The sequence below is a fragment of the Tasmannia lanceolata genome, unplaced genomic scaffold (assembly GCF_043159265.1).
Source record: "Tasmannia lanceolata isolate RefF3 unplaced genomic scaffold, GAP_Taslan_0.1 ptg000020l, whole genome shotgun sequence".
Lineage (NCBI taxonomy): Eukaryota > Viridiplantae > Streptophyta > Magnoliopsida > Canellales > Winteraceae > Tasmannia > Tasmannia lanceolata.
Window position 1 is genome coordinate 7,774,566 of NW_027518697.1, and position 19,019 is coordinate 7,793,584.

A 19,019-nucleotide genomic window follows, 5' to 3' on the forward strand; every position below is an offset into this window, starting at 1 on the left:
CCTAGTCCTATTTTAGTCAAGGATTGAGTGCCAAATGTGATGAAAAGCTGGTTTCGGTAATTCAGAAGAATGCTACAAAGAGGGAGGGAGGGACTGGCTGGTTGAGTTCTAGAAGCTCCCATTCGTCTCTCCAAATGAAGATTCTTCCCTCTTAACCAAGATAGCGATGTTTGAAAGAAGTGGGTCGTTGGTGTGCTTCATGTGTTGCTCGGCCTCTTCGTCGATTTGTCACCGGAGAGGAGGAAACTTCTTTGCCTCCAAAGCATCTGGGACTACTCTAGAAGTTCTCAAAGGTTTTCCAGCACCAGTCACATGTTCTACCTGTTTTTTTGAAAGATGACAAATTTTTTATTAATAATCAAAAGAAGGCTGGGGACAAGATGTCCCCCAGACCCCCAATTACAACCACATAGATCACAATGATCAAGCGATTACATTCTCCGCTCTATCTAGAGCACTAAAAATCGACATAGACTCCATTAGGACCCCATCTTTGGCAAGCTGATCAGCCATTTCCTTGGTGGATCTCCTTCTATGCACGATCGGTGCGATGGGTTAATGAGACGGATTAGATCCCAGATCTCCGCAATAAGGAACCAGATCCCTATTCTGCTTTTCTTTGTGGATCACGACTTGGACTGTGAGATACTGCAATGGAGAAGCATTCAGTTCTGGAGGTGAGGAAGAAGTACGTCAATTTACTGAACAAATCAGAGATTATTTTGAAGAACAGGGGTACATGAAGCCTGCTGTTGAGCTCAAAATTAAGGGACATGATTTTCAAGGGGTTGTTTCAGAGACACAGTAAGAGCGTATAGAGAAAAATCAACTAAATAAGACAGTAGGAAGAAAACAAAAGAGATAAACTTTGAGAACTTTCGTACTCTTTGAATTAAACTGACATCCAATTCAAGTTGATAGAGAAAACTGTGTGTTACTAGAGATAGTCTATATCTTACATAAACCTCTAGCTTCTCTAGCTCTTTACTTTCTTCTTATATACATCCCACCCTTCCAAAATCTCTTTTGGCTCCTAGACCTGAACACAGTGGAAGGTGATATGTGTAAAGGAGTGCAGTACTTAAGTGAAATCAAGGACTCAGTTGCGGCTGGATTCCAATGGGCATCAAAAGAAGGTGCATTGGCCGATGAGAATATGCGTGGAATATGTTTTGAGGTATGTGACGTGGTTCTTCACGCAGATGGTATTCACAGAGGTGGTGGGCAAATTATCCCCACAGCAAGAAGGGTCATCTATGCATCTATGTTGACGGCCAAACCAAGGCTTTTGGAGCCAATTTATCTGGTGGAGATCCAGGCACCTGAGCAGTCGCTTGGTGGTATCTATGGTGTTCTGAACCAGAGGCGTGGACATGTCTTTGAGGAGATGCAGAGGCCGGGTACTCCGCTCTACAACATCAAGGCCTATCTGCCGGTTATCGAGTCATTTGGGTTCTCAGTCACTCTGAGGGCCGCCACATCTGGACAGGCATTCCCACAATGTATGTTTGATCATTGGGAGATGATGAGTTCCGACCCGTTGGATTCATCATCACAGGCTGGGCAGCTTGTGGCTGAGATACGAAAGAGGAAGGGGCTCAAGGAGCAGATGACTCCCCTGTCTGAGTTCGAAGACAAGCTCTGACCTGTGTCTGCATTTCAGGAGACATATGAACTGATGATTAATGCCGTAAGTTTTTTCCTCCATATCTGAGGTTTTGTTACTGAGCTCGTTTGTGGGCAGAGTCCCGGTTTTCTGTTTGGACAATCTTTAGTCTGTTGGTTAGTTTAGATAATTTCTGTTTTGAACAATGATTAGGGTGCTTATGCGTAGATATTCTTTATTAATCTGCTTATAGATTTTAGTTTTATTCATTAGATGGCATTTATATATTTATATATGCTGGGGGTGTTTGCGAAATACTTTGTCATTTTCTCTGCTTATACTGAATTCTCTTGCTCTGGGGGGAGGATCTCATCTTTTGGGGTCGCCCCAAAGATGATTGCACTAAAAAAAGAAGATTGATTTTTGGGAACAGTTGAGAGGACGAAGTTTGAAAGTTTAGGAACTTAATGCATAGGCGTGTGAAGAGTTCTAATTTTTTTTTTTGCATTTTAAACTATGTGTTTTGCAATTAAATGATGCTTAATAAGTGCTAGCCTTTTTTTATTTGTTTTTGTAAATCTATTGTTGTGGTGGCCTAGTAAGTGCCATGTCTTCTCAACGTGGACATCTAGGTGGCAATCAGAGGATTTGACCTAGTCTTTGTCAAGTGTAGGAGACTTTGAAAGTTACTTAATTGAAATTATTTTTTTGATGGGCATTTCATTTAATACTTCGTCATGGAACTCTGGTGCGTAGTAACTAACTTATGTTTTGTAAAGTTATCATTTGAACGGAAGTATGCTTTGATTACCTTGTAAATGATAGGATTCCTTTGAAATTGTGCCTGAAAAGTTACACTGTACACCCATTTCAAAAAAAGAAAAGAAAAGAGAAGTTGCATGTACCGGAGAGTGGAGTAGGAATATTGCTCACAAAGAAATAAGGAGGCCCGTTAAAGTTCCGAGTATATTGGAGTCTCTTCTGGAGGAAATATAAAGTCATAACCCCTAAAGATTTGCTAGTTATGGACTTGTGAGCTTACTCCTTTATGTGACGCACACCATCAAATTGGTTTAATTTTTGTTTCTAACCTATCAAATGAGTGGGTTATGCACACACCGTGGTTTAGTTTGTTGATTCTATAGCTTATGGTCATAATGGTAGTGAGCATGTAACATATACAATGTGAAGAAACGCTTATTCTTAGTTTTCCTTCAGCTTTATTTTTACTTCTACCAAATTCTTGGTAGATGAGGACACGGTAAATAAGAGTAGGGGTGTCTTGGGATTCACTTTGGATTGAATCCGCTTGTAACTTGGTCGGGATCCATATTTAGGTCCATTATCGATCCTTTTCAGAGTGCTTTTCATATCCTATTTTTTGAGTCCGGATCAAACTCCATTTCAAACCATTGGAGTGTAACTTTTGTTTTTACATAGTTATGGCATTGGGTTAGGGAGGGGAAGAAGCTTGAGAGGGAGGAACAAGATCATCATCGAAACAAAAAAGCAGAAAAATAAAACTTAAACGTTGTTTTATGTTTTGAGATTGTTACAAAAAGACCCCTCTGGAATAAATATATATATGCCCTAAAATTTTAGGGTATTTTTGTGCATTGGAACCCTCTACTCAGGTCGACGATGCTCCATAGGATTTAGTGGGCACGTTCTGGTCACCTGCCAAAATAATTTCGGATCTTAGGACATGGACCCAACGGACACGATCAGATCCAAATACTGTGCTCAAATCTTGTCCATTTGGATCCATCGGACCGTCTGGGTTCATTGGCACCACTATATTTGTAATCCAGCTCATGTTTCTCAATAGATTAATAGTAATGAGGGATTTGAGTTCCGCTAGCAGCAAATATTGTCTTGTTCTTTTTATATTTGTAATTCACCCCCTTCTATCACAATATTCGTCCCCTTTTTGTCAAAATGGACTGTACATCCCACACCATAGGATGATTCAAACCGTCCATTTGATGGGCCACAATGTAAATAGGTTGTGCCCCAAAAATTATTTCCATAGGATGATCCTAGCCCTCCTATCTATAGAGTAACTCCATATAAGAAACCCTTATTTAATGCCGTCCAATGCCTAAAATCTCTCTAATGAATGGTTTGGATCATTGAACAAGTGGGGTCCACTTGTAAGTCTATATGCTTATATTTTTCCTTTCCTGTGCATCATATGAGAACCCACAGTGATGAAGCAGCGTAGATAATCAAGGGAGTTGATACACTTAAACTTGTATGTGGTCGCTCAAACCGGTCGAGGAAGAGGATGTTAATTGAATTTGAAAGGTAGGGGTGCAACTTGGGCCAGGTTGGGTCAGGTTGAGGCCTACCGACCCAAAACCTCCTGGACCAACCCGAGCCTTGGATCAAGGAGGGACTACCCTAATCCAAACCCCTTTCAAATCTATCAACCCTAGCCGAACTGAATTTTCCAATTCGGGCCGGATTGGTTCAAGTTGGAAGCAATTGGGTTTGGGTTGGCCTAGAGCAAACACAGAAAAAAATACCAAAAAAGGGATTTGCTAGGCAATTACGCAAAAAGCCATTTTTGCGGCTGACTTTTGCACGAGATCACATCAACGTCATATGAATTAAATCAATAAGACAAAAATTGGCTAAAAAATCGGCTAAACCAAAATTTAGAATCCTTGAATTCTTCAAAATTGTAGATGGGAGACGAGAGAAGAAAGAGACCAGCCGCTGTTTTCTGATTTCTCACCCTTCTTTCAGACAGCAAGAGAACAACGGATAGTCCCATGTTTCCAGGTTTTAGAAATCTCAAGATGTAGGAGAGATTTCTAAAACATGGATTTATTACTTAAAATCCAAGAAACACTGTCAGGACAGCATCCAGCAGCTTGATCATGAACCCTCTTTTACATTGTTTTTAAACCAAAACTTGGATTCTAAAATCTGTGTATCCAAACGGTTCCTAACCCAATTCAGGTTGAGGAATTAGGAAATGCCAACCCAACCCTAGCCAAATAAGGTTGAACCTATCGAGTTCGGGTTGAGCCCAGCCCAAGTTGAACCACTCATAGAAGGGTTGGAAAAATACCCAGTGATCTCTTGGCCATAGTTCATCATCTATGTGATGCCCATTCTTTGGATGATCCATATCAATGAGTATGTGTATGATTCATTCATTCACCACGAAAATTCAACTCAACCGTGAAATCCACCCATGGCATTTTGTTAAATACCTTTTTACTGAAGGGTCATTTTTGTAAGCTAAAACCCTAACAAATATAAATAACTTTGAAGAACAAAAACCCTAATTTTTCTTCTCTCTTATGAGAGAAAGAAAGAGGGAGCGATGTGTTGCGGAAAGGAAAAAGTGGGTTCTAGAAGTGGCAACATGTGGAGAGAAACAAAGTTACTTTTGCGCAATTTCTCATCTGATAGAGGGATCGTGATGCCATTTTTACTTAGTTTTCAATCTGAAAATCTGCTGCTCGGCCTTTCTTTTTCTTCCTTTCTCTGACTATCGCTTCCTGGCCTCATGATCTAATCGCGGTATGATCTTCTTATCGCTCTGAAGGCCCATCTTCTTTAATTCAATTTGTGTTTTTCTTTTTTTTGGTTTGATGAGTTGGGTTTTCTGGTTGAGATGTGGTGTTTTTGTGTTTGATTTTGCAGTTTGTGATTTGAAACTTTTATTTCGTTTTTTGATTTGAGAGAGAATATTCTTAAAGCTAATGTTGAACCCTATGGGGAATTTTTCGAACCCTAACTAATCATGTTGTTCAACACAATGTCTTTGTCCGAATGTCTAGTTGTGGGAATGTGTTTGAGTTATGGGTTTGAGTTATGGTGTATGTGTTGAGGGTAGTGGGAGTCAGTTTTTGAATATGTGTCTTGTTAATGGGTGTTGGTTACCTGTTAAGTGTTATGTAAGTGGGTTAATGGGGTAGTTATGTGGCACTACCTTCATTCTTGTATTTAAGATCAATAGCCTTTTGTTTCTGTTTAATCATCGGAGATTGAATTTTTCTCCAGTAAGTTCCTCAAAAAGAGATGATATTTCCAGAGAAAAGTCTCAACTTTAACAGGCACTCCCAATTCGAATCAACCTCTTTCTCCCTCTTCTCTCTTTTGATTTTGTTTATTTGCGTTACGGCCGATTAGGGACGTAACAGAAACTGTTGTTTTTCTGGCTAAAACAGTCCCTTGGCATTTTGTTAAATACCTTTTTACTGAAGGGTCATTATTGTAAGCTAAAACCCTAACAAATATAAATAACTTTGAAGAACAAAAACCCTAATTTTTCTTCTCTCTTATGAGAGAAAGAAAGAGGGAGCGATGTGTTGGGGAACGGAAAAAGTGGGTTCTAGAAGTGGCAACATGTGGAGAGAAACAAAGTTACTTTTGCGCAATTTCTCATCTGATAGAGGGATCGTGATGCCATTTTTACTTAGTTTTCAATCTGAAAATCTGCTGCTCGGCCTTTCTTTTTCTTCCTTTCTCTGACTATCGCTTCCTGGCCTCATGATCTAATCGTGGTATGATCTTCTTATCGCTCTGAAGGCCCATCTTCTTTAATTCAATTTGTGTTTTTTTTTTTTTTGGTTTGATGAGTTGGGTTTTCTGGTTGAGATGTGGTGTTTTTGTGTTTGATTTTGCAGTTTGTGATTTGAAACTTTTATTTCATTTTTTGATTTGAGAGAGAAGATTCTTAAAGCTAATGTTGAACCCTATGGGGAATTTTTCGAACCCTAACTAATCATGTTGTTCAACACAATGTCTTTGTCGGTCAAAAACCCTAAAGAAACTGTTATGTGCATATAACTATGGTGCATATGGTTAGTTATAATCTAATTATTGTCTAGTTGTGGGTATGTGTTTGAGTTATGGGTTTGAGTTATGGTGTATGTGTTGAGGGTAGTGGGAGTTAGTTTTTGAATATGTGTCTTGTTAGTGGGTGTTGGTTACCTGTTAAGTGTTATGTAAGTGGGTTAATGGCGTAGTTATGTGGCACTACCTTCATTCTTGTATTTAAGATCAATAGCCTTTTGTTTCTGTTTAATCATCGGAGATTGAATTTTTCTCCAGTAAGTTCCTCAAAAAGAGATGATATTTCCAGAGAAAAGTCTCAACTTTAACAGGCACTCCCAACTCGAATCAACCTCTTTCTCTCTCTTCTCTCTTTTGATTTTGTTTATTTGCGTTACGGCCGATTAGGCACGTAACAGAAACTGTTGTTTTTCTGGCTAAAACAGTCCCTTGGCATTTTGTTAAATACCTTTCTACTGAAGGGTCATTTTTGTAAGCTAAAACCCTAACAATATAAATAACTTTGAAGAACAAAAACCCTAATTTTTCTTCTCTCTTATGAGAGAAAGAAAGAGGGAGCGATGTGTTGGGGAACGGAAAAAGTGGGTCCTAGAAGTGGCAACATGTGGAGAGAAACAAAGTTACTTTTGCGCAATTTCTCATCTGATAGAGGGATCGTGATGCCATTTTTACTTAGTTTTCAATCTGAAAATCTGCTGCTCGGCCTTTCTTTTTCTTCCTTTCTCTGACGATCGCTTCCTGGCCTCATGATCTAATCGCAGTATGATCTTCTTATCGCTCTGAAGGCCCATCTTCTTTAATTCAATTTGTTTTTTTGTTTTTTTTGGTTTGATGAGTTGGGTTTTCTGGTTGAGATGTGGTGTTTTTGTGTTTGATTTTGCAGTTTGTGATTTGAAACTTTTATTTCATTTTTCGATTTGAGAGAGAAGATTCTTAAAGGTAATGTTGAACCCTATGGGGAATTTTTCGAACCCTAACTAATCATGTTGTTCAACACAATGTCTTTGTCGGTCAAAAACCCTAAAGAAACTGTTATGTGCATATAACTATGGTGCATATGGGTAGTTATAATCTAATTATTGTCTAGTTGTGGGTATGTGTTTGAGTTATGGGTTTGAGTTATGATGTATGGGTTGAGGGTAGTGGGAGTTAGTTTTTGAATATGTGTCTTGTTAGTGGGTGTTGGTTACCTGTTAAGTGTTATGTAAGTGGGTTAATGGCGTAGTTATGTGGCTCTACCTTCATTCTTGTATTTAAGATCAATAGCCTTTTGTTTCTGTTTAATCATCGGAGATTGAATTTTTCTCCAGTAAGTTCCTCAAAAAGAGATGATATTTCCAGAGAAAAGTCTCAACTTTAACAGGCACTCCCAATTCGAATCAACCTCTTTCTCCCTCTTCTCTCTTTTGATTTTGTTTATTTGCGTTACGGCCGATTAGGCACGTAACAGAAACTGTTGTTTTTCTGGCTAAAACAGTCCCTTGGCATTTTGTTAAATACCTTTTTACTGAAGGGTCATTTTTGTAAGCTAAAACCCTAACAAATATAAATAACTTTGAAGAACAAAAACCCTAATTTTTCTTCTCTCTTATGAGAGAAAGAAAGAGGGAGCGATGTGTTGGGGAACGGAAAAAGTGGGTTCTAGAAGTGGCAACATGTGGAGAGAAACAAAGTTACTTTTGCGCAATTTCTCATCTGATAGAGGGATCGTGATGCCATTTTTACTTAGTTTTCAATCTGAAAATCTGCTGCTCGGCCTTTCTTTTTCTTCCTTTCTCTGACTATCGCTTCCTGGCCTCATGATCTAATCGCGGTATGATCTTCTTATCGCTCTGAAGGCCCATCTTCTTTAATTCAATTTGTTTTTTTTTTTTTTGGTTTGATGAGTTGGGTTTTCTGGTTGAGATGTGGTGTTTTTGTGTTTGATTTTGCAGTTTGTGATTTGAAACTTTTATTTCATTTTTTGATTTGAGAGAGAAGATTCTTAAAGCTAATGTTGAACCCTATAGGGAATTTTTCGAACCCTAACTAATCATGTTGTTCAACACAATGTCTTTGTCGGTCAAAAACCCTAAAGAAACTGTTATGTGCATATAACTATGGTGCATATGGGTAGTTATAATCTAATTATTGTCTAGTTGTGGGTATGTGTTTGAGTTATGGGTTTGAGTTATGATGTATGGGTTGAGGGTAGTGGGAGTTAGTTTTTGAATCTGTGTATTGTTAGTGGGTGTTGGTTACCTGTTAAGTGTTATGTAAGTGGGTTAATGGCGTAGTTATGTGGCACTACCTTCATTCTTGTATTTAAGATCAATAGCCTTTTGTTTCTGTTTAATCATCGGAGATTGAATTTTTCTCCAGTAAGTTCCTCAAAAAGAGATGATATTTCCAGAGAAAAGTCTCAACTTTAACAGGCACTCCCAATTCGAATCAACCTCTTTCTCCCTCTTCTCTCTTTTGATTTTGTTTATTTGCGTTACGGCCGATTAGGCACGTAACAGAAACTGTTGTTTTTCTGGCTAAAACAGTCCCTTGGCATTTTGTTAAATACCTTTTTACTGAAGGGTCATTTTTGTAAGCTAAAACCCTAACAAATATAAATAACTTTGAAGAACAAAAACCCTAATTTTTCTTCTCTCTTATGAGAGAAAGAAAGAGGGAGCGATGTGTTGGGGAACGGAAAAAGTGGGTTCTAGAAGTGGCAACATGTGGAGAGAAACAAAGTTACTTTTGCGCAATTTCTCATCTGATAGAGGGATCGTGATGCCATTTTTACTTAGTTTTCAATCTGAAAATCTGCTGCTCGGCCTTTCTTTTTCTTCCTTTCTCTGACTATCGCTTCCTGGCCTCATGATCTAATCGCGGTATGATCTTCTTATCGCTCTGAAGGCCCATCTTCTTTAATTCAATTTGTTTTTTTTTTCTTTTGGTTTGATGAGTTGGGTTTTCTAGTTGAGATGTGGTGTTTTTGTGTTTAATTTTGCAGTTTGTGATTTGTAACTTTTATTTCATTTTTTGATTTGAGAGAGAAGATTCTTAAACCTAATGTTGAACCCTATCGGGAATTTTTCGAACCCTAACTAATCATGTTGTTTAACACAATGTCTTTGTCGGTCAAAAACCCTAAAGAAACTGTTATGTGCATATAACTATGGTGCATATGGGTAGTTATAATCTAATTATTGTCTAGTTGTGGGTATGTGTTTGAGTTATGGGTTTGAGTTATGGTGTATGTGTTGAGGGTAGTGGGAGTTAGTTTTTGAATATGTGTCTTGTTAGTGGGTGTTGGTTACCTGTTAAGTGTTATGTAACTGGGTTAATTGCGTAGTTATGTGGCACTACCTTCATTCTTGTATTTAAGATCAATAGCCTTTTGTTTCTGTTTAATCATCGGAGATTGAGATTGAATTTTTCTCCAGTAAGTTCCTCAAAAAGAGATGATATTTCCAGAGAAAAGTCTCTACGTTAACAGGCACTCCCAATTCGAATCAACCTCTTTCTCCCTCTTCTCTCTTTTGATTTTGTTTATTTGCGTTACGGCCGATTAGGCACGTAACAGAAACTGTTGTTTTTCTGGCTAAAACAGTCCCTTGGCATTTTGTTAAATACCTTTTTACTGAAGGGTCATTTTTGTAAGCTAAAACCCTAACAAATATAAATAACTTTGAAGAACAAAAACCCTAATTTTTCTTCTCTCTTATGAGAGAAAGAAAGAGGGAGCGATGTGTTGGGGAACGGAAAAAGTGGGTTCTAGAAGTGGCAACATGTGGAGAGAAACAAAGTTACTTTTGCGCAATTTCTCATCTGATAGAGGGATCGTGATGCCATTTTTACTTAGTTTTCAATCTGAAAATCTGCTGCTCGGCCTTTCTTTTTCTTCCTTTCTCTGACTATCGCTTCCTGGCCTCATGATCTAATCGCGGTATGATCTTCTTATCGCTCTGAAGGCCCATCTTCTTTAATTCAATTTGTGTTTTTCTTTTTTTTGGTTTGATGAGTTGGGTTTTCTGGTTGAGATGTGGTGTTTTTGTGTTTGATTTTGCAGTTTGTGATTTGAAACTTTTATTTCATTTTTTGATTTGAGAGAGAAGATTCTTAAAGCTAATGTTGAACCCTATGGGGAATTTTTCGAACCCTAACTAATCATGTTGTTCAACACAATGTCTTTGTCGGTCAAAAACCCTAAAGAAACTGTTTTGTGCATATAACTATGGTGCATATGGGTAGTTATAATCTAATTATTGTCTAGTTGTGGGTATGTGTTTGAGTTATGGGTTTGAGTTATGGTGTATGTGTTGAGGGTAGTGGGAGTTAGTTTTTGAATATGTGTCTTGTTAGTGGGTGTTGGTTACCTGTTAAGTGTTATGTAAGTGGGTTAATGGCGTAGTTATGTGGCACTACCTTCATTCTTGTATTTAAGATCAATAGCCTTTTGTTTCTGTTTAATCATCGGAGATTGAATTTTTCTCCAGTAAGTTCCTCAAAAAGAGATGATATTTCCAGAGAAAAGTCTCAACTTTAACAGGCACTCCCAATTCGAATCAACCTCTTTCTCCCTCTTCTCTCTTTTGATTTTGTTTATTTGCGTTACGGCCGATTAGGCACGTAACAGAAACTGTTGTTTTTCTGGCTAAAACAGTCCCTTGGCATTTTGTTAAATACCTTTTTACTGAAGGGTCATTTTTGTAAGCTAAAACCCTAACAAATATAAATAACTTTGAAGAACAAAAACCCTAATTTTTCTTCTCTCTTATGAGAGAAAGAAAGAGGGAGCGATGTGTTGGGGAACAGAAAAAGTGGGTTCTAGAAGTGGCAACATGTGGAGAGAAACAAAGTTACTTTTGCGCAATTTCTCATCTGATAGAGGGATCGTGATGCCATTTTTACTTAGTTTTCAATCTGAAAATCTGCTGCTCGGCCTTTCTTTTTCTTCCTTTCTCTGACTATCGCTTCCTGGCCTCATGATCTAATCGCGGTATGATCTTCTTATCGCTCTGAAGGCCCATCTTCTTTAATTCAATTTGTTTTTTTTTTTTTTGGTTTGATGAGTTGGGTTTTCTGGTTGAGATGTGGTGTTTTTGTGTTTGATTTTGCAGTTTGTGATTTGAAACTTTTATTTCATTTTTTGATTTGAGAGAGAAGATTCTTAAAGCTAATGTTGAACCCTATGGGGAATTTTTCGAACCCTAACTAATCATGTTGTTCAACACAATGTCTTTGTCGGTCAAAAACCCTAAAGAAACTGTTATGTGCATATAACTATGGTGCATATGGGTAGTTATAATCTAATTATTGTCTAGTTGTGGGTATGTGTTTGAGTTATGGGTTTGAGTTATGGTGTATGTGTTGAGGGTAGTGGGAGTTAGTTTTTGAATATGTGTCTTGTTAGTGGGTGTTGGTTACCTGTTAAGTGTTATGTAACTGGGTTAATTGCGTAGTTATGTGGCACTACCTTCATTCTTGTATTTAAGATCAATAGCCTTTTGTTTCTGTTTAATCATCGGAGATTGAGATTTAATTTTTCTCCAGTAAGTTCCTCAAAAAGAGATGATATTTCCAGAGAAAAGTCTCAACTTTAACAGGCACTCCCAATTCGAATCAACCTCTTTCTCCCTCTTCTCTCTTTTGATTTTGTTTATTTGCGTTACGGCCGATTAGGCACGTAACAGAAACTGTTGTTTTTCTGGCTAAAACAGTCCCTTGGCATTTTGTTAAATACCTTTTTACTAAAGGGTCATTTTTGTAAGCAAAAACCCTAACAAATATAAATAACTTTGAAGAACAAAAACCCTAATTTTTCTTCTCTCTTATGAGAGAAAGAAAGAGGGAGCGATGTGTTGGGGAACAGAAAAAGTGGGTTCTAGAAGTGGCAACATGTGGAGAGAAACAAAGTTACTTTTGCGCAATTTCTCATCTGATAGAGGGATCGTGATGCCATTTTTACTTAGTTTTCAATCTGAAAATCTGCTGCTCGGCCTTTCTTTTTCTTCCTTTCTCTGACTATCGCTTCCTGGCCTCATGATCTAATCGCGGTATGATCTTCTTATCGCTCTGAAGGCCCATCTTCTTTAATTCAATTTGTTTTTTTTTTTTTTGGTTTGATGAGTTGGGTTTTCTGGTTGAGATGTGGTGTTTTTGTGTTTGATTTTGCAGTTTGTGATTTGAAACTTTTATTTCATTTTTTGATTTGAGAGAGAAGATTCTTAAAGCTAATGTTGAACCCTATGGGGAATTTTTCGAACCCTAACTAATCATGTTGTTCAACACAATGTCTTTGTCGGTCAAAAACCCTAAAGAAACTGTTATGTGCATATAACTATGGTGCATATGGGTAGTTATAATCTAATTATTGTCTAGTTGTGGGTATGTGTTTGAGTTATGGTGTATGTGTTGAGGGTAGTGGGAGTTAGTTTTTGAATATGTGTCTTGTTAGTGGGTGTTGGTTACCTGTTAAGTGTTATGTAACTGGGTTAATTGCGTAGTTATGTGGCACTACCTTCATTCTTGTATTTAAGATCAATAGCCTTTTGTTTCTGTTTAATCATCGGAGATTGAGATTTAATTTTTCTCCAGTAAGTTCCTCAAAAAGAGATGATATTTCCAGAGAAAAGTCTCAACTTTAACAGGCACTCCCAATTCGAATCAACCTCTTTCTCCCTCTTCTCTCTTTTGATTTTGTTTATTTGCGTTACGGCCGATTAGGCACGTAACAGAAACTGTTGTTTTTCTGGCTAAAACAGTCCCTTGGCATTTTGTTAAATACCTTTTTACTAAAGGGTCATTTTTGTAAGCAAAAACCCTAACAAATATAAATAACTTTGAAGAACAAAAACCCTAATTTTTCTTCTCTCTTATGAGAGAAAGAAAGTGGGAGCGATGTGTTGGGGAACGGAAAAAGTGGGTTCTAGAAGTGGCAACATGTGGAGAGAAACAAAGTTACTTTTGCGCAATTTCTCATCTGATAGAGGGATCGTGATGCCATTTTTACTTAGTTTTCAATCTGAAAATCTGCTGCTCGGCCTTTCTTTTTCTTCCTTTCTCTGACTATCGCTTCCTGGCCTCATGATCTAATCGCGGTATGATCTTCTTATCGCTCTGAAGGCCCATCTTCTTTAATTCAATTTGTTTTTTTTTTTTTTTTTTTTGGTTTGATGAGTTGGGTTTTCTAGTTGAGATGTGGTGTTTTTGTGTTTGATTTTGCAGTTTGTGATTTGTAACTTTTATTTCATTTTTTGATTTGAGAGAGAAGATTCTTAAAGCTAATGTTGAACCCTATCGGGAATTTTTCGAACCCTAACTAATCATGTTGTTCAACACAATGTCTTTGTTGGTCAAAAACCCTAAAGAAACTGTTATGTGCATATAACTATGGTGCATATGGGTAGTTATAATCTAATTATTGTCTAGTTGTGGGTATGTGTTTGAGTTATGGGTTTGAGTTATGATGTATGGGTTGAGGGTAGTGGGAGTTAGTTTTTGAATATGTTTCTTGTTAGTGGGTGTTGGTTACCTGTTAAGTGTTATGTAAGTGGGTTAATGGCGTAGTTATGTGGCACTACCTTCATTCTTGTATTTAAGATCAATAGCCTTTTTTTTCTGTTTAATCATCGGAGATTGAATTTTTCTCCAGTAAGTTCCTCAAAAAGAGATGATATTTCCAAAGAAAAGTCTCAACTTTAACAGGCACTCCCAATTCGAATCAACCTCTTTCTCCCTCTTCTCTCTTTTGATTTTGTTTATTTGCGTTACGGCCGATTAGGCACGTAACAGAAACTGTTGTTTTTCTGGCTAAAACAGTCCCTTGGCATTTTGTTAAATACCTTTTTACTGAAGGGTCATTTTTGTAAGCTAAAACCCTAACAAATATTAATAACTTTGAAGAACAGAAACCCTAATTTTTCTTCTCTCTTATGAGAGAAAGAAAGAGGGAGCGATGTGTTGGGGAACGGAAAAAGTGGGTTCTACAAGTGGCAACATGTGGAGAGAAACAAAGTTACTTTTGCGCAATTTCTCATCTGATAGAGGGATCGTGATGCCATTTTTACTTAGTTTTCAATCTGAAAATCTGCTGCTCGGCCTTTCTTTTTCTTCCTTTCTCTGACTATCGCTTCCTGGCCTCATGATCTAATCGCGGAATGATCTTCTTATCGCTCTGAAGGCCCATCTTCTTTAATTCAATTTGTGTTTTTCTTTTTTTTGGTTTGATGAGTTGGGTTTTCTGGTTGAGAAGTGGTGTTTTTGTGTTTGATTTTGCAGTTTGTGATTTGAAACTTTTATTTCATTTTTTGATTTGAGAGAGATGATTCTTAAAGCTAATGTTGAACCCTATGGGGAATTTTTCGAACCCTAACTAATCATGTTGTTCAACACAATGTCTTTGTCGGTCAAAAACCCTAAAGAAACTGTTATGTGCATATAACTATGGTGCATATGGGTAGTTATAATCTAATTATTGTCTAGTTGTGGGTATGTGTTTGAGTTATGGGTTTGAGTTATGGTGTATGTGTTGAGGGTAGTGGGAGTTAGTTTTTGAATATGTGTCTTGTTAGTGGGTGTTGGTTACCTGTTAAGTGTTATGTAAGTGGGTTAATGGCGTAGTTATGTGGCACTACCTTCATTCTTGTATTTAAGATCAATAGCCTTTTGTTTATGTTTAATCATCGGAGATTGAGATTGAATTTTTCTCCAGTAAGTTCCTCAAAAAGAGATGATATTTCCAGAGAAAAGTCTCAACTTTAACAGGCACTCCCAATTCGAATCAACCTCTTTCTCCCTCTTCTCTCTTTTGATTTTGTTTATTTGCGTTACGGCCGATTAGGCACGTAACAGAAACTGTTGTTTTTCTGGCTAAAACAGTCCCTTGGCATTTTGTTAAATACCTTTTTACTGAAGGGTCATTTTTGTAAGCTAAAACCCTAACAAATATAAATAACTTCGAAGAACAAAAACCCTAATTTTTCTTCTCTCTTATGAGAGAAAGAAAGAGGGAGCGATGTGTTGGGGAACGGAAAAAGTGGGTTCTTGAAGTAGCAACATGTGGAGAGAAACAAAGTTACTTTTGCGCAATTTCTCATCTGATAGAGGGATCGTGATGCCATTTTTTCTGAGTTTTCAATCTGAAAATCTGCTGCTCGGCCTTTCTTTTTCTTCCTTTCTCTGACTATCGCTTCCTGGCCTCATGATCTAATCGCGGTATGATCTTCTTATCGCTCTGAAGGCCCATCTTCTTTAATTCAATTTGTGTTTTTTTTTTTTGGTTTGATGAGTTGGGTTTTCTGGTTGAGATGTGGTGTTTTTGTGTTTGATTTTGCAGTTTGTGATTTGAAACTTTTATTTCATTTTTTGATTTGAGAGAGAAGATTCTTAAAGCTAATGTTGAACCCTATGGGGAATTTTTCGAACCCTAACTAATCAGGTTGTTCATCACAATGTCTTTGTCGGTCAAAAACCCTAAAGAAACTGTTATGTGCATATAACTATGGTGCATATGGGTAGTTATAATCTAATTATTGTCTAGTTGTGGGTATGTGTTTGAGTTATGGGTTTGAGTTATGCTGTATGTGTTGAGGGTAGTGGGAGTTAGTTTTTGAATATGTGTCTTGTTAGTGGGTGTTGGTTACCTGTTAAGTGTTATGTAAGTGGGTTAATGGCGTAGTTATGTGGCACTACCTTCATTCTTGTATTTAAGATCAATAGCCTTTTGTTTCTGTTTAATCGTCGGAGATTGAATTTTTCTCCAGTAAGTTCCTCAAAAAGAGATGATATTTCCAGAGAAAAGTCTCAACTTTAACAGGCACTCCCAATTCGAATCAACCTCTTTCTCCCTCTTCTCTCTTTTGATTTTGTTTATTTGCGTTACGGCCGATTAGGCACGTAACAGAAACTGGTGTTTTTCTGGCTAAAATAGTCCCTTGGCATTTTGTTAAAGACCTTTTTACTGAAGGGTCATTTTTGTAAGCTAAAACCCTAACAAATATAAATAACTTTGAAGAACAAAAACCCTAAATTTTCTTCTCTCTTATGAGAGAAAGAAAGAGGGAGCGATGTGTTGGGGAACGGAAAAAGTGGGTTCTAGAAGTGGCAACATGTGGAGAGAAACAAAGTTATTTTTGCGCAATTTTTCATCTGATAGAGGGATCGTGATTCCATTTTTACTTAGTTTTCAATCTGAAAATCTGCTGCTCGGCCTTTCTTTTTCTTCCTTTCTCTGATGATCGCTTCCTGGCCTCATGATCTAATCGCGGTATGATCTTCTTATCGCTCTGAAGGCCCATCTTCTTTAATTCAAATTTTTTTTTTTTTTTTTTTTTGGTTTGATGAGTTGGGTTTTCTGGTTGAGATGTGGTGTTTTTGTGTTTGATTTTGCAGTTTGTGATTTGAAACTTTTATTTCATTTTTTGATTTGAGAGAGAAGATTCTTAAAGCTAATGTTGAACCCTATGGGGAATTTTTCGAACCCTAACTAATCATGTTGTTCAACACAATGTCTTTGTCGGTCAAAAACCCTAAAGAAACTGTTATGTGCATATAACTATGGTGCATATGGGTAGTTATAATCTAATTATTGTCTAGTTGTGGGTATGTGTTTGAGTTATGGGTTTGAGTTATGGTGTATGTGTTGAGGGTAGTGGGAGTTAGTTTTTGAATATGTGTCTTGTTAGTGGGTGTTGGTTACCTGTTAAGTGTTATGTAACTGGGTTAATTGCGTAGTTATGTAGCACTACCTTCATTCTTGTATTTAAGATCAATAGCCTTTTGTTTCTGTTTAATCATCGGAGATTGAGATTGAATTTTTCTCCAGTAAGTTCCTCAAAAAGAGATGATATTTCCAGAGAAAAGTCTCAACTTTAACAGGCACTCCCAATTCGAATCAACCTCTTTCTCCCTCTTCTCTCTTTTGATTTTGTTTATTTGCGTTACGGCCGATTAGGCACGTAACAGAAACTGTTGTTTTTCTGGCTAAAACAGTTCCTTGGCATTTTGTTAAATACCTTTTTACTGAGGGGTCATTTTTGTAAGCGAAAACCCTAACAAATATAAATAACTTTGAAGAACAAAAACCCTAATTTTTCTTCTCTCTTATGAGAGAAAGAAAGTGGGAGCGATGTGTTGGGGAACGGAAAAAGTGGGTTCTAGAAGTGGCAACATGTGGAGAGAAACAAAGTTACTTTTGCGCAATTTCTCATCTGATAGAGGGATCGTGATGCCATTTTTACTTAGTTTTCAATCTGAAAATCTGCTGCTCGGCCTTTCTTTTTCTTGCTTTCTCTGACTATCGCTTCCTGGCCTCATGATCTAATCGCGGTATGATCTTCTTATCGCTCTGAAGGCCCATCTTCTTTAATTCAATTTGTTTTTTTTTTTTTTTGTTTGATGAGTTGGGTTTTCTAGTTGAGATGTGGTGTTTTTGTGTTTGATTTTGCAGTTTGTGATTTGTAACTTTTATTTCATTTTTTGATTTGAGAGAGAAGATTCTTAAAGCTAATGTTGAACCCTATCGGGAATTTTTCGAACCCTAACTAATCATGTTGTTCAACACAATGTCTTTGTCGGTCAAAAACCCTAAAGAAACTGTTATGTGCATATAACTATGGTGCATATGGGTAGTTATAATCTAATTATTGTCTAGTTGTGGGTATGTGTTTGAGTTATGGGTTTGAGTTATGATGTATGGGTTGAGGGTAGTGGGAGTTAGTTTTTGAATATGTGTCTTGTTATTGGGTGTTGGTTACCTGTTAAGTGTTATGTAAGTGGGTTAATGGCGTAGTTATGTGGCACTACCTTCATTCTTGTATTTAAGATCAATAGCCTTTTGTTTCTGTTTAATCATCGGAGATTGAATTTTTCTCCAGTAAGTTCCTCAAAAAGAGATGATATTTCCAGAGAAAAGTCTCAACTTTAACAGGCACTCCCAATTCGAATCAACCTCTTTCTCCCTCTTCTCTCTTTTGATTTTGTTTATTTGCGTTACGGCCGATTAGGCACGTAACAGAAACTGTTGTTTTTCTGGCTAAAACAGTCCCTTGGCATTTTGTTAAATACCTTTTTACTGAAGGGTCATTTTATTAAGCTAAAACCCTAGCAAATATAAATAACTTTGAAGAACAAAAACCCTAATTTTTCTTCTCTCTTATGAGAGAAAGAAAGAGGGAGCGATGTGTTGGGGAATGGAAAAAGTGGGTTCTAGAAGTGGCAACATGTGGAGAGAAACAAAGTTATTTTTGCGCAATTTCTCATCTGATAGAGGGATCGTGATTCCATTTTTACTTAGTTTTCAATCTGAAAATATGCTGCTCGGCCTTTCTTTTTCTTCCTTTCTCTGACGATCGCTTCTTGGCCTCATGATCTAATCGCGGTATGATCTTCTTATCGCTCTGAAGGCCCATCTTCTTTAATTCAATTTGTTTTTTTTTTTTTTTTTTTGCTTTGATGAGTTGGGTTTTCTGGTTGAGATGTGGTGTTTTTGTGTTTGATTTTGCAGTTTGTGATTTGAAACTTTTATTTCATTTTTTGATTTGAGAGAGAAGATTCTTAAAGCTAATGTTGAACCCTATGGGGAATTTTTCGAACCCTAACTAATCATGTTGTTCAACACAAT

At 37.2% G+C, this 19,019-nt stretch overlaps 1 protein-coding gene across 13 annotated transcripts in view; it reads left to right on the top strand.

Annotated features, from left to right (window-relative positions):
- The window catches only part of LOC143854383 (elongation factor 2-like), a 53,539-nt gene that overhangs the window by 5,478 nt on the left and 29,042 nt on the right, over positions 1 to 19,019 (top strand). For 6 of the 13 annotated variants that reach the window (XM_077364319.1, XM_077364314.1, XM_077364315.1 and 3 more), the window contains exon 3: positions 1,038 to 1,690. The exons of 6 other annotated variants lie outside the window; for them this stretch is intronic. In XM_077364319.1, the coding sequence (XP_077220434.1) occupies positions 1,061 to 1,645 (585 nt within the window). In that variant the 5' untranslated portion in view covers positions 1,038 to 1,060 and the 3' untranslated portion in view covers positions 1,646 to 1,690. Of the gene's footprint in view, positions 1 to 1,037; positions 1,691 to 19,019 lie in introns of those variants that run through there. One more of the 13 variants, XM_077364330.1, reaches the window with a different exon arrangement.